General features: G+C 40.7%; 1 protein-coding gene across 1 annotated transcript in view; it reads left to right on the top strand.

The window, feature by feature from the left end:
* Nucleotides 1-16572, top strand: part of FASN (fatty acid synthase) — a 74492-nt gene that overhangs the window by 3037 nt on the left and 54883 nt on the right. Inside the window, exons 2-3 of the mRNA XM_061615966.1 lie at nt 14539-14679; nt 15933-16085. Of these exons, the coding sequence (XP_061471950.1) occupies nt 14553-14679; nt 15933-16085 (280 nt within the window). The 5' untranslated portion in view covers nt 14539-14552. The remainder of the gene's footprint in view (nt 1-14538; nt 14680-15932; nt 16086-16572) is intronic.

The following is a 16572-nucleotide window of genomic DNA, read 5'->3' as shown; positions in this document are numbered from 1 at the left end:
CACAGGCTGGTGTAAAGAGACTGGCAGCCAAACAAAGACAACACTCAGTTGATGAGTCCTTTTAATAAAAAAGGTTAGGAACCACTAATCTAATGCTACAAAATAATCACACAGTTGTTCCCTGTCCCTGAAGCGAACAGGCTTGCAATAAAGAGGTTCAAAATAAACTAATTTTGTTCAGTATCACAGACATGGAACTATGTATAACAATTCATTATTGAGAGCCTTTTAAAAAATATTTCCATATCTTAATTATGTGCCATGCTGGATGCCCCATCTCAGAGATGATAGAGTAATAATTCAGAAAGGACAGAGGATGGCTGTGTTCAGACATCATGATCAAGATGAATGATGGTTTATCATGACAGGAATGTTCTAAGCCTTCCTCCTGGGCTCACAATCTTTCTTCCTCCAGTGCTACCACAAAGAGGAGTTTAGAAACTTTTCCTTCTATTTTTGAATAACTGCAGCTTGTTGCATTGTCTAATCCCAACAAACTGGTTAATTTTAATGATGATTCATTTGAAACAACCTGCTTCAAACCATGGTTTATGAAACTGACTTGTTTCTACAAGCTATAGCTAAATTAAAATTGGCTAAACACTGACTAACATAGTTAAAGTTTCCAAACTTTTCCTCAGAGCAGCACCTGGTAAGGAAGCAGAGGTCCAGAGGAGGCTAGCCTCATTCCTGACTTTATTTATTTATTTATTTATTTATTTATTAAATTTATATCCCACCCAGTAGTGTAGTGGCAAATTCAGACGTGCAAGATTCCTTCATGATAATCACGTCATGCGTTACAGCCACACACCCTTTTCAACTTTCCCTTGTCACCCTTGCTCTCCCTGTCCTCTTGCAAGTCCATAGCCCACTGCAACAGACATCCCTAGGAGCCAATCAGCATGAAAGGGAGGCTGTGGGTTAGCTACTGAGAAGAGACTACTCAATGGCTGACTCACCTCTTTTCATTCTGATTGGCTCCAATCAGCACAAAAAGTCAAGGAGTCTTCTCCATGGCTATCACACTCCCTTTTCATGCTGAAACATACATAGAGACCTGGCTGAGACCCTGCTCCCAAAAAGGTAACGGGTCTATGACCCCCCCGCCACCCTGGATGACTACACAGCTGATCCCACCATTCCTCCCAGTAGGAGCCCAGAGCGGCAAAATAAATAAATAAATAAATATGCTTAACAATCTCTTTTGCAGCACAGTCACAAAAAACCCATAAATGTTGGTATCTTTGAAAAACCAATAATAGAACATTATCTTAAAATGCATAATTAGTGCAAGATGTATGTAGTCAGTCCTATGATGAAACAAGTAGCTACTAGCGAATCATGCCAGTGAGTGAGTGGTTATTATGGATGATAAATGAGTAAGTACAGTGGCATAAGGTTGCAAAAATATTGTGTCAATAAGTGAGGTGATAATTATCCCCTTGCAACAGTGAGGCTTTCTTTGGATTATTTAAGATCAGAAGATGGAGAAATCATTTTGGAGAGAGCTCTGTGTAATGCTGCACTGAATATCAAAGAAGTCTAACATACACATAATCTAAAGGGCAAAAAGTCTAGAGGTGTTGCAAAGCTCTTTTAAATAATTGTGAGCAATCAATCTTATTGACAAAGAGAGCCAGAAAAGAAGCCATAGATTTCATTTACAGAAGAGAACCCTAACAGAAAGGCCAGTTAGTCACAATGGAAGATTTTGAGGGGGAAAACCACTGAGAACTACTTCACAGATGCTTTCCTCTATTAATGAAGAGTCCCCAACAGTCCTTGAATATACACTCACTTTGGCAAATATAACATGTGAACCAAGGTAGGATGGATACAATGGACGATAATGCCTCTGGTCAGGTCACAATAATGAGAACTGCTGCTGGCCTATATTATGTTACTGAACTGAATGCATACCTGGGAATGATAAACCTACCCTGAGAAGCGACATAGTTAGTGTCTACTTTCTTTGCCCCATTCTTGATCTGTTTTATTCACTTTCTATATTTACTTTAGTATAGGTATATATAATGTGTGGGTGAGGAAATGCTGTGACTGGACTGTCTCTCCTCCTTTCTGCCCTACTCTACTAGGAAAGGTATTGAAAATTAAACTGTCGGTATCATAATGCTGTTATACAAATCTATGGTGTGACCGCATTTGGAATACCGAGTACAGTTCTGATTCCCTCACCTCAAAAAGGATGTTGTACAGCTGGAAAAGGTTCAGAAAAGGGTAACCAAAATGATCAAGGGGATGGAACAACTCCTCTGTGAGAGAGGTTGCAGCATTTGGGGCTTTTTAGTTTTGAGATAAGGCAAGTAAGAGTTGATGTGATAGATAAAATTATGCATGGCGTGTAGAAAGTGGATAGAGAAAGTTTTTCTCCCTCTCTAACAACACTAGAACTTGTGGACATCCAATGAAGCTGAATGTTGGAGGATCCATGACAGACAAAAAATAGTACTTCTTCACACAGCGCATAGTTAAGCTATTTAATTCGTTCCCACAGGAGGCAGTGATGGCCACCAACGTGGATGGCTTTAAAAGAAGATTAGACAAATTCGTGGAGGAGAAGGCTGTCAATGACTCTTCCAACATTCAGCTTTGCTGGATGTCCCTGAGTTTCAGTATTATGTCTGTTTTCTCCACACCATGCATCATTTATACACCTCGTATCATGTTTCCCCACTTCCGTTATTTTCTAAACGAAAAAGCCCCAGACGTTGTGACCTTTCCTCCCCATCATCCAAGACAGCATCACAGACACCATCTACCCAATATCTGCCTCCCACCTACTTGCCCAGTCCTTCCCTGTCCCATCTGGCTACTTGGGTCACATGGCGGCAGCAGCTTGGCTCAAACGATGGCTGGGGGAGTGGTGACAGACTGCTCCACACATTGCTATGCCACCTCTGCCCTTCTCCTTTTCCTCCCTGCGGGCTGCAGCCAGCACAGCAGGAGCGGTGGGTAGTTTGTGCTGCACCCACTGCAACAATCAAGATGTGGGGCAGCTTGTGATGTGGTCTGCTGTGCTGCTGGACCCATAATTGTTTGTGTGGGCAGCTGGCCAATCCACAGATGGGCAAGCTACTTTCCCCCTTCTCCCCATCTTGGACTAGTGCTTGAGTGAGCCCTCATGGGAGAAGAAGAGGGGTTGACCAGTCTGCTCCACACAGAGGGTAAGCAGAGGGGTTGCCAGACCAACCAAGCCAGGCTCCACAGAGCATGCGTAGCTTGCCACACAAACTATTTGAGGAAGTGGTGCTGGGTACTAGAAGTAGCGCTGCCACTGGGTGTGGCAGACAGCCGTGAACCATTCACCAGCAGGTAAATCTAGGCCAAGAAGACACAGAGAGGAAGTGGGTGCAGAATGTGGTGGTGGGATGCCCTTGCTCATCTGCTGCCCGACACCGGGACCTTATTTTGCCTAATGATAGAGCTGGCCTTGCTTCAAACTCATGGTTTCATACCTGGCCTCTGCTCCACCCTGTATCTTCTTAATCTCATTCTTGCACCATTCTGCTATAAATAGACTGCAGTTACAATGGGACAGAGGCTCTCTTTATTCAGTAATGCACTATTAATAAGCTTAGTGCTGGATTAATAATGTTAAGCAACTTTGTAAGATCAGATCAATGATAGAATAGACTGCAAGCGGAAAGCCAAAAAGCAGCAATTTTTAAAGGCAAAAATAATAGTTTTTAGGAGTGTTGAAAAGGGAAACTCTGGCTTTTGAAAGTGATATGTAACTACATGTAAATCACGTGGCTGAGCATCAAATGAGGTCTGGTCCTGAAACGCTAAAAGTATCTGCCAAATCAGTTTTCCAGATATGACAGTGAAACAGGTGTACAATGCCTATTTCATAGCACTTTCAACTCTTTGAAGAAAATGGTCTACAGGCTGTTTCAGATTTATTAGTCTGCATTCCACTCTATTCCCACCTTTTCTTTCATTGTATCATGAGGCTGATATAAAGATTTTCCCTTTGTCCTTGTAATCTCTGTTCCCTTTGGCTGCCCTTGTCTCATTGCAAATATTCTAGCAACATATATTTCTGCTGAGCAAAGCAATATTTCTCAACAAATAAGTCACTTTATATAGCAGAGGAAGTCAATATGGTGCCCCCCAGATGTTGCTGGACAACAGCTTCTGCCATTCCTGATCATTAGCCATGCTGGCTGGGGATGATGGCAGCTGGAGTCCTACATTATCAAGAGGGCACCATGTTGGTTACCCCTGTAACACAGGATAAATTGGAAAAACGGAAATGGACTGCCTTCAAGTCAATTCTGACTTATGGCGACCCTATGAATAGGTTTTTCGTGGTAAGCGGTATTCAGAGGTGGTTTACCATTGCCTTCCTCTGAGGCTGAGAGGCAGTGACTGGCCCAAGGTCACCCAGTGAGCTTCATGGCTGTGTGGGGATTTGAACCCTGGTCTCCCAGGTCGTAGTCCAACACTAACTATATAATGTATATTACAATAATATAATATATTATAACATAATATATATTGAAATATATAATATAGATCACGGAACAGTAGTTGACACATTAATTGGGAGACATCTGTCCTTGCCTGCAGAGAGAAGAAGACTTGATAAAGGCTGTTTCTTCTGTAAATCCAATCTTGGATTATTTCATGACATTTGTGTAGCTCCGCAGATCTATATGGTTCCAGGTGGATGAAACTGGGATTTATTTATTACAATGTTGTATCACCCAGATTATGTTTCTTTAATATAAGAACATAACATAAGATGACTGAAACATATTGTATTTAATAACTTATTGGCACTGCTTCACTTAGGTGGTACTTCCTATCCTCCAGCCTTAAGTAATAATTCAGCACAGAGAACAAGTGCAGTAATAATAGACGTGTCCAGGATATACTCATTCAGTGCATCTTGACCTCCTGAAATGATCCTTTGCATAACACTGCCTGATTTCCCAGCTGTCTGTAGATTTCAATTACCACTTTTCAATTAATTGTACAATTGCCACTTAGAATTGGAGAAATACTAGCGTGCAAAACTTGTACTGCTTTGAATCTCCTTTTTCAAGTATTGCTTCCCACATTTTGTTTTGAGCTAAAGCACAGAGTAGGGGGTAAAGCAAGCTCCTGTGCACACATTTTCCTTACCATACTAGGTACCCTTATGTGTGTACATGCGAGCATGTGGGTGCTCATGGCTACTTTGCTCCTCCTGTGATCCTCCTGCTGCCATACTGTTGTGAGTTAAGCCATTGTTTGGCATAGCATTACATCTGAATCCAGATGCTTGTTTCCCTCAGACAAACGACAAGCAGTAAACCCAGAGAGCTTCAGCTATGGGGCGGTATGTAAATGCAATAAATAAATAAACTGTAGAACAAACAGCTCAGTGCTATAGTATAGTTCATTATTTGTCTGGAGCAAGACAAACCAGGTTCAGAAACAATATTAAACCAAACTATGGGTTAGTTCACAGCAGTATGGCAGCAGGAGGACCAAAAAAAGAGTAAAGCAGCCACAGTTTTTCAAGTAGTATCCACATACTTACACATTCATGCTTAGCCATGGTGTGGCTCAGTGTTATGTGCAAACCGGGCCACCGTCACTGTGTCTGTAAAGACAGTAAACAGTTGTCAGGATCACTAGATAAGATTTTCAAAAAGTATAAAATTGTGAGGTGCTTTTGAGCACAAGATGAGAAAATAAAGGGCCTGATTTTCAAAGGCACCGCAAGAAGAATAGGATGTGGAGACAGTCAGTGGTACATCTGGCTTATAAAAGCAATAGGAATGTATAGGGGATAGAATTGCTAGCAGCTTTAAGTTATGATGATACCCTCAACATGTACCCTCATTTGTCTTTAAATTTTAAATTAGTAGTACAACAGGGACTGGAGAGATTCATTATTGCTCTGTTCTGTGATATGAATGTCATACTGGATATCATACTGGATCATATTAGAAAGAGAATGTCTGGGAAAGATTTATTTATTTTTATATTTATATCCAAAGAGCTCAAGGCAGCATGCATGGTTCTCCTCCACTCATGTTGCCCTCACGCAACCCTGTAAGGTTGGTTAGGCTGAGAGACAATGACTGGCCCTATGTAACCAAGTGAACGTCATGGCTGAGTTCAGATTTGAACTTGGATCTCTCCAGTCCAAGTCCCCATCCCTGACCATTGGCTATGTTAACCAGGGCTAATGGAAGTTGTAACTCCAACAATATCTGGAGGGTCACAGGTTCCCCAACTCCGTTGATCTAGTCCACTGTTTTCTTTGGACTTTCACAAGCAGGCCACAAAGATAATGACTGGAAAACTGTACCAATATTTGGAATCAGAATTTTGCTGCTTCTGAATCTAGAGGGTTGTTTTACCTATGTGTCTGAAACCCAAGTGAGTAACATTATTTTGAATAAATAAGCCACTAACTTACCTGACATAGAAATAGAAGTCTTGTGGCAGTTTAAAGACTAACACCTTTATTATGGCATTAGCTGTTGTGGACTGGAATCCATAGTTTAGACTATGTAAACATTGTGAGTGTATACCCACTTACTTGAGAGTAAGCCCCGTTGATCTCAGTGGGACTTACTTTTGAATAGACATGCATAGATTAAACAGGAATCTGAAGCTTTACTAAACAGAGAAGGGAAACATAGGGACATGTTTCCCTAAACATAGGGAAGAGGAGGAATCATAGTAGGGATGCCTGGGGAAGGAAAATAAGTGGTTCAGATGTAATTCCAGCCCAGTTTTAGTTCACAAGATCATTTGTGAGCAATGTATATAGATGGCTCATTTATTATCACATGCATGCATCCCAGAAACTATCATATCAGCGCAAAAGTTCTATATCATTAGTAGCACTAAATGAGGTGTTACCCTAGGGGTAAGAGTATCTCACAGAAATATCTGAACAGTTGACCCCTGTGACTGAACAACCAGTCTTTGATAATTCAAGGTGTACTTGATGCCACTAAACAATAAGGAACACAGATAAGCCGCTTCACATATCAAAAGCATGGGGAGGGGACTGTGGGGCTGCATGACCTATCTCCAAGCCTGCTAGCTGTGCCTTTCGCGAACATGGGAAGAAGCCCTCTGTGCTTACCAGCATATGAAGAACTATGAGGGGAGGAGATTCCTGGATCAGTTGGGATCTCCCTCAGGTGGAAGAACTCTATGAGCATACGTCAGTTTGTATGTGGGTCCCCATATTGAAATGACATTCTTATAAATTTTATAAAGTACATAGCATTCCCATCTCTAACTATCCTTGTTGTTTCATGTAAAAACCTTGTTTTTCTCCTAAAAGTATAAGCTGATCTACTTTCTACTTCTGCCATTCAGATTATGTATTTCCTGGAGGTTAGATCTCTATATTCACTTCTGATACTACACTATACATTCCATATGTACACATCCAATGAAGATATAATAGAAGAGAAATCCCAGCAAATACAGAACATAAACAAAAACTGCTAGGAATATATTGAGATGAGTAGTGGGTCATAAAGAAATCTTTAAAATCCATCAAAAAATGAATTAGTAGCAATATCTAACAAGAAGCTTGTCAGTGGGAAAGTCCCTAATAGATCATGCTTTATTCATAACAATCTATTGCTTGATGAAGGCCTGGCCTTCTTTCAGCACTTTATAAGTCATTTGACCTTTTAGAAAAACAAACGATCAGACTGGATGAGAACCCCCATCTATACTTACAGCCAGGGACCTGGGAAGTGTTTTTAAGATCTGTGTGGGGCAGTTCAAGCTAGTCTTATATTAAATTTAAAATGTAATTTTAAAAGGATCCCAAGTGAACTGAAAAGTCACAGTCCAATAATATTATAGGGCCCCTCCAACTTGGTGTTTCTTTGCAAGTGTATTCTGCAACATGTCGTTGATACAACAATCGTGCATTAGTGGTAGATTTATACTGGAAGTCATTCCACTTTATTAGTTGTTCTGACATGCTTCCCCAGCGTTACTGCATTATTGCCATCTGGAGAGACACTCTTGCACTAAAGCAGCAAAAGTGAGTCAACCCCACCCCCCTGGAACATTTGTGGTATGACAGGATTTCAGCAGGAAGCTATGGGACATGCAATGATTGGAAATGAAAAGGTGTTTGAAAAGATGTTTTGTTTTAATATGTTTTTAAGGATGTGTTGTTTTAATATATTTTAAAGTCTGTTTTTATGATGATTTAGTGTGTTTTTAGTGCTTTTGTTTGCTGCCCTGGGCTCCTACTGAGAAAAAGGGTGGGATATAAATCTAATAAATAAATAAATGAACTATGACCACCCTTAAATTTGTGCAGACATAAACAGTATCAAAAGCAGGATTGTGGATGACTACATTGGTACCATCATAAGTACAAATAATGTATGCACAATAAAAAGGACATCTGGAGGGGCCCATAGAATGGTAGAAAAATTAGAAGGACTTCACCTCTTTGCTGTGACACCGAATACTGTCTTGCTCTTCCTTCCTCTTTCTGTACATTAACTCAAAGGGCCCATCCATACCTAACTGCAAAATCCATGTTTTCCATATTTGTTTGTTGGCATTGAGATCCATACATGTCCTGTTTGTGGTCAGATTATTGTGAAAACCCAATTTTCAAGCATCCATACATGTGGGCTTTTTTTTTTGGTCTAAATTGTTTTAGCATTGGCCACTCCTGTAAGTCCACCCCTTTTCAGTGATTGGTCCATAATGGTTGTTTGCTTTTTGCATGCTTTTTCAAAAGAGCACAGAAACATACAGTAGGGCCCCGCTTATAAAGCGGGTTAGGGACCAGGCCCCCGCCGTAAAGCAGAAAGTGCCGTAAAGCGGAACCCATTGACCATAATGGGTCGCATCGCACGAAAATGCCGCAAAAGTGCAAAATCGGATTTAAAATAGGGAATTTCCCCTAATTGAAAGCCGCCGCATCAGCGGAACACCGGAAAATGGAACGCCGTAAAGTGGGGCCCTACTGTATATCTTTTTTAAAAAATTCCCACGCATGCACAGTTTTGTGGATGTGCTATTGGGCAGGAAGGAGACAAGGGGCTTGGCATATGATGGAGGAACGCCCATGGACCACCTATTGAAGGAAAGTCCATGGCATTGTGTCCAAGCGCATGGACATTAATGTGATTGATTATCAGTTTAGGAAAGCATATTGGTTTTTCAGTGGCTTTTTCTAATGCGGATTTGTGAACTCGAAAATCCATACTACCTTGCAGCATCATATGGACAGCGGTGAATTAATGAGGACGCAAAGCTATAACATTGCAGATTATTCAGTCATATGGACGGGCCCTAAACTCAGTTTGGCTCAGCTCTGCCCTCCACAGCAAATCTCTGCAAACAAGACAGAGCCAAGAAAACGGGCTGCATCTCTCCCTCTTATTTATCAATTAGCTTTGACTACAACAATTAGATAATAACTACAACTGATTATCTATAGATGGGTGGGGCTCAGCCTCCAATCATACTTAAGTGGGGACCTAGCCCGCTTTGCACCCCCTTTTTATGGGGCCCAACTTACAGTCTGCTGAAGAGTAGCAACAACAGCTTTAAATGACCTTTGCTCAGAGTGACTGAGGAGAGATATAGCTGATGGATTTATTGTCAAGCCCAAATGTTGACAAAAACTATTTTGGATTGGTTTTTAACACCTGGGACCTGAACATTCAGATTTAAATCTAAAAGCAATTTCAGTGCTATTTCACTCATACAACCAAATACTTTCCCTCCGTACCCTCAGAATGTCACAGATGACGTAATTGTATGTTGGATTTTATTACCTAGATCATCAACCTGTTTTTGTTATTTTATTTGCTAATAACATCTGTAGCAACAATAACATGTTTATAAACCACTTCTCAGCCAGAGGCCATCAAAGCAGCGTACAAGATAAAAATAGGATAAAACACAAAACTCGATTTCTAAAGGGGATAAATCATTTCTAAAAAGCTCTGAAAAGAGTAAAACCATATCTTATAAATATGCAGTCAGTATTTTGTAAGTAACTCAGCCACCCATCAGAGAAAGCCTTCTTGAATAAAAGTGTCTTCAATAGGCGCCTAAACATAATGATGTTACAATTCAATACCTGACTATAACTATTCAAAATATATCAATTATTCAACTTATCAAGTGGTCAATAGTAATACTGATCCCAAACACAACTAAAGCAAAAATCAGTGACTGCCCAATAATATTTTAGTCAATTCATCACTGCTAGGACAATTTAACAACTTGGTTACCCAGCAAAAACAATACTGTGAGCAATCTGGTAACATACAATAAAAATATTTAAGGGTTTTATCTTAAAATTGAGATTTTGTTTTGCATTTTCCTTGCTGCTTTTTTGAGAGACCTCGCTGTATATATAATGATTTTATCCAGCACTGAAGGGTGTGTGTGCCATGATCCTGCACTGTATGCATATATCACTGACTGCAGGAAAGAGGAACTTCTTTGTGAGTCAATGGGTGCGTTCAGACCCAAGCTTTTTTTGCATACATTTTCCAGGTTTCCTTATTAATAGGTTTCAATATGTATTTACAACATGGGTGGTTTTTTAATTGCAGTGTCTTACAAAAATGGTGTTTCAAGGTAATCACGCCAATGGGCATGGCTTGATGGTTGTACTATTTTCCCCTACCCCCTTGGCAGCACCACTCTAGGCCATGAGGGGAGCTCACCCCTACTGCCCACCCTGCACAAGACACACAGACTTCCCCAACTGAACAAAGGGTACTTGCAGGGCAATCCTAACTGTGTCTACACAGAAGTAAGTCGTATTGAATTCAATGGAACATACTCCAGGGAAGTGAGGTTAGGATTGCAGCCTCGGGCTTTAGCCTTTCCCATCCCTTGGAAGCCTCTCTGTGCACCCCAAAAAGCAATGGGAGAGGGACACATGGATGATCTTTCCCCCACCACAAAAGTGGAGAAGATCCAAGGCGAGGAGGGAAGGTCGCGTTGCATGCCTGATGAGGCAGATGTGGCAGTCTGAGTCCCATTGGCCCTGGAATCACCCAAGACGTTAAGCCATGAAATAAAACGTTGGATGGGGAGGTGGGCAGAATTGCCTGGTACTCAGATGTTGCACACCTGCCCTCTTTCCCACTTTTGGATGACTTTTCTCCCATCCCTCCCTTTTCCCCTTGCAACAACAGCTCCTCAATCTCCCAAGTTTTTTACAACCAGGACAGGAGAGAGGGGGTGACTATCTTGGAAGCAGGATGGAGGCTGAGGAGGAATATGGGTAGTAGGGAAGTCCAGAATGCTGGGAGACCACACCCACCCCAAATGTCACAGATCAAGTGGCTGGAACCATGGTGCGTTGTATCCAGAAAACGTGTTGAATTAGGGTTATGAAAAATCCAAAGGGATTTTCTCCATGATACCCCAAACAAAGAAAATAGCAAAAAAACTTGTGGGAAGCACCAACAGTCGTCTGAAAACACAATGAAAAAAGGAAAAAAGATGGATTGCACCCAGTCAAGGGTATTGTTAATGGTCTTTTGTGCCAGACCCCAGATCTCCTGTCTGTCCTCCACTTTTAACCTTAATTTTTAAAACAACAACAACGTTGCATACAGGGCAGCTGCAAATAACAGTGCCAGCAGTGACTTTCCATCTTGATTTGCCCAGAGACATATGCAGTAGCTGAATGGAATGAGGAAGGGGACATGTGCGTGTGTGTGTGTGAGAGAGAGAGGAGTTATGTTAGATATTGGACAAGAATTGTTTTAGTTTTAATATGTACATAAGCAGCAGTTCTTGCCAATACATTGGGAGGGCCCACACATGGATGATCTTTCTCTCACCGCAAAAGTCGAGAAGATTCAAAGGGATCAAGAAAATTGTGTTTGTACCCCATAGCTTAGAGGAAACCCAGACAGCAAAAGCCAATTTTGTTTTTGTTTTTCCCCTCTGAAAGTTAAATCTGCATTTTATCCATATAAATTAGCATATGCATATTTTATGAAAATCTGTGGCATGGGTCTGTGCTCTGAGTCTTTTATGAACCTAGTGAGGCCCCTTGGAATTATTCCAGAGTTTGTGCTGTTGGATATCTGTATTGATTACCTTGCTGAAGAAATGATCTATGCAATTTATGAGGTTCAGCAGATGATACACAATTGTTTAGAGATTGTTAGCATTTAGGGTGGTCCTGGTAACTTGGAAAACTGGCTGCTAATCAAATAAAATGAAGTAAGGGTTTCCAGTTGCTTATGGAATATTGATTGAAGACATGAAGTGTTGCATGCATATGAACAAGGGAAAAACCCAAAGGTATTCATGTAGAGTAGAAGATTAACTAGCCTGACTGGTAGAATTGCCGATAATACATTTGAGATTAATTCTTGGTTTGCATCAACTGTACCAAAAATCAGTACTGAATTCAGCATCAAAGACGCTCCACATTTCCCACTATTGATAAATAATGGAAAATAAGTGAATTTGCATGTCCTTATTTTGTTTAATTAAGTATTTAAAAATCATATCACACTCTAAAACTCAGTGGCTTACAAAAAAGTGCATAATGCACAGTAAAAATAGTTCAAATTACTTTAATCAATGCCATACAATAAAACCAAAAAGCAGGACAGTATGATATTATTCAGCATAAAAACAGGGAAAGAGAATTTTCACCCATACTACAAGCTCAAGAAAGTGAAAAGAATTGGTAAGAGACTTTTTGGGGGGCATGGATCAAGACAGAACTATGATGAAGGAACAAAAGGATATGGATATTGGTCAGTAGGGCTAACTAGTAGCCCAGGGCAGGAGACAAGAACCTGTGCAGAATACTGAAGGTGTTCTTCTTCACCCCCTTTGCACCATTACTGTTCTGTTTCATAGTTCATTTTGTTGTTGTCTTGTGCAGCAGCCTGTGAACCTTATTTAAAGTATATATACTGGCCCTCATCCCTTCTTTACATTTTGGAGACTTACTCAAATCAGATACCAAGTTTATGTGTAGCCAGATGTGTGCCCCTTTTCTTTATTGCTAAATTTTCAGCTACAGCAGACCAAAATTAATAAAAACAACTAAATACTCAGCAGTGACACAAGCGGAGGAGCATAGTGCTGGCCAAGATGCAAAATGTTTAATCCCATTACTGTTGCTAGAAGCAACAGACATCACAATATATCTGGATTCTTGGCCAAGCTGCAAAAATAGTTGTTTCTCAACATTGCAAGATGTCCCAAGCAGTGTCACCAGGAAACAAGTGACAGAATAGAAAACTAAAGATATATTCAACTTGCAAGCCCACAATTTCTCTGTGTTAATATGATAATGCTCATTGAAGCTTTTAGGTAGCCCTGTTGAGTGACATAGGGTTGTATTCAACGTAGCCCATAGCAGATTGTTCCATCAGCTCAGGGATTTCTCCTTGTGCAACAGAACAACCTCTCCTTCCCCCACATGCCCCCTAAATTTGTTCTGGGGGCATTCCCCCAACCTTTCAGAGCAGATGTGAGGATGGCACAGGCTGCAATCGGGGAGGAGAGGGGAGAAATCCCCTTGCACTAGCAGTAATCCTTGCACTAGCACAAGAATGTAGTTGAATACTGCCCACAGTATGTACGATGAAAGCTTGTGTGGGGTGAAAAAGATTCCATTTGCAGTCTGCACAAATTGGATAAATCTTGCTTGTGTGCATGATCATATATATGTACTTTCTGCAGGGTCACAGATCAAACATACAGTTTGTATACATGTATTATTATTTTTATTATAATTGAAAATATTTTAAGCTGCTCTTCAGTGCAGTGTGATACCAGAGCAGGATACAAGGTGTAGAGCCACTAGAATCAATTCTACTACAGTAAACCTATAAAAAAACTCTAGTATAACCCTCAGTCTAGTCCTTTAAGTTGCTGGTCTAGACTTAAAGGGCTACATAAGGGGATGTTCAATTCAGATTCTCAGCTGGAGTAGAGAATTCAGTGCATATCAGCACTTACTGGAACTGCAGGGTTTCGTCACCAGATTTATTGAATGTGTGTATGTAAGAAGTGGCGCCATTGCCAGTGGGCATGATTACAACCCCCCTACCCACACTTTCACTTCATGCACCATGTTATGTAAACTGGGCCTACATCTTGATACGGAATCATTATATGGAATCAAGTGTCATGAATCATAAATTCATTAGGCTAAAGCATACTTCTAACTCTGTTTGAATAATATAATTCACTATGTTATTGCACTGTTAGCTTTTTGGAGGCTTTGATATCTTGCTGCTTTCATTTTATGAGTAACTAAATTTTAGCGCGTCTGAGATCCCCAAACCTTATTGGTGTGTGAATGATCGCATCTGCCTATAAAATAGCACTGGTATGACTTGTTCTACAGATACATCTTTAAAAGAATCTGAACTGCCACTTAGAAGTATGCTAAATTAATCCCCCCAGTACTGTAATTGTATATTCCTTTTTAATATTTGTGGCATGATCATTTTTTGCATGATTCATTATCGCTGTCTAGACCTGACTTTTTTCTCTCCACTTCAGAGACGAGTTGAGAGATGGAAGAAGTGGTGATTGCAGGCATAGCAGGGAAGCTGCCAGAATCAGAAAACTTGCAAGAGTTTTGGGAAAACTTGATCAATGGAGTGGACATGGTCACAGAAGATGACCGGAGATGGAAACCAGGTAGGTTTATTTATTAAATTTTTATCCCATCTTTCCTTCCAAAGGGAGCCCAGGATAGCAAATTTATGTAAAATGCCTGTGCTTTCTCATCTGCACTCCTAGAAGACATATAGCTGAAAATGACTTCAAGAGGAACCCTATTCAATCCTTCTGCCTCAGAGATTGAATTCACATAAATTAATCCAACCAAATGCTAGTCTGACTTGCTTTCAGAGACCTCTAGTCAGTAGCAGCCAATGTGGGGGCATCAAAGTCGGGGTGGTGTTGCACACTTGACTTCTGGACACTGAGGGTTGCTGCCGCTTACTGGGAGGGGAAGGGGTGAGGTACAGAGAGCGAGGCATGGCGTGGGCATGGCGGTGGAGCCAATCTGATACTCCTGCTGCTGTCCAGTGCTGTGCCCACACTGCACCTCATTCTCTGCACTTTGCCTCTCCCCTTCAGTAAGCAGCAGCAAGGTGTGCCATGCTGTCCAGCCGTCAGCTATGGCCTCCAGTGCTAAAGATTCTGTGACACCTGTCCCACCCTGAATCTTTTTAGTCACAGTTTGAGAAATGTATGGTTGCATTCATGGTAGACAAGCAGAACAACTGTCATTCTCCTTAAGGCAACCATACCTATGAAGCCCGCCTATCAAACCCCTAGTCTGTGTTGCTCCAAGACTTCTCTTCAGCCTTTTATGGCATGCTGTATTAGCCAGACCTTTTAATTATTATTATTGTTGTTGGCCTTCTACGGATTCTTTCCAGTTTCTCTACAGGCTGGTTGGCAAATGAGGTGTTTTAGAAGCACGCAAAGCTCTGTGTTCCTCTAGTGTTAGAATAAAAAAGGCTTTCAAGGGCAGAGAAATCCTGCCAATGTCCAGCAGAGGTGGTGAACTCCTTTTGAGTTTCTTAAATGTTACTACTTTTCTTTTTTAATAAATGCAAAGGAACACATGCACGTCCAGATAATGATAAAATACGATGCTGAGTTTTTTAAAAATGGGATGTTAATAGATTTTAGCTCGAAACACCTATTTAAACTCTGGTGCTTTTGCAGACTCCAAAGTTGGCATGAACAACGCTGTAACAAGGTGTCTGCTCTTGTTTATCTTCTTACTACCCTATTCGCTTGGGCTTCTAAGATGTAGAAAGAGCAGCGGTGGGTGTTATAAACACAAATTGTACATGACTTCTAATTACATCATCACAATCAATAATTATGTACCACATGGAAGACATGATGTAATTTTTCCTTCTGTTTAATTTCAGGACTTTATGGACTGCCCAAGAGAAATGGGAAACTCAAGGATGTCAGCAAATTTGATGCCTCTTTTTTTGGAGTTCATCCAAAGCAAGCTCACACAATGGATCCTCAGCTCCGTCTGCTGTTGGAAGTCTCTTATGAAGCCATTTTGGATGGCGGTGAGCAAAGACTCTAGGATTCTGAACCCAAAGTTCTCCTGTGCAAATCAACTGTACAAATCATATTGTTTACACAAAATAGTGTACACTATTTACAGAACCAACACACCAAATTTTGTTTTAAGAACTAGGGAGGAGATTGTAGGATAGAATGCAGGGGCAGGGAACTAAATCAAAAATATCTTTACTGCCCAGATTTATTCTAGCTTCCAAATCTGGAAGAAATTGCCTAAATATAGTTTTCCTTCTCTGTGACATGCGGGTTGGCATTTTTTAAGAACAAAATATACACGGCAACTTAAATTATAAATTCAGCAGATTTTCCCAGAGATCCAGTTTCTGTTATTTGTGAGAAGATCATAAGCATGCATTTTGATAGACTTCTTAGAACTAAATGATGAAACCACTGTTGTGCTAATATGGAGACATTTGAAATTGTAATTACAAATAACTTCTGAAATTAGTGTCACACCTTTGCAAAGTTCTC

The sequence above is a fragment of the Rhineura floridana genome, chromosome 3, assembly GCF_030035675.1.
Source record: "Rhineura floridana isolate rRhiFlo1 chromosome 3, rRhiFlo1.hap2, whole genome shotgun sequence".
Taxonomy (NCBI): Eukaryota; Metazoa; Chordata; class Lepidosauria; order Squamata; family Rhineuridae; genus Rhineura; species Rhineura floridana.
Note: the sequence above shows the minus strand (reverse complement) of the source record. Positions and strands in the feature narration are given on the sequence as shown.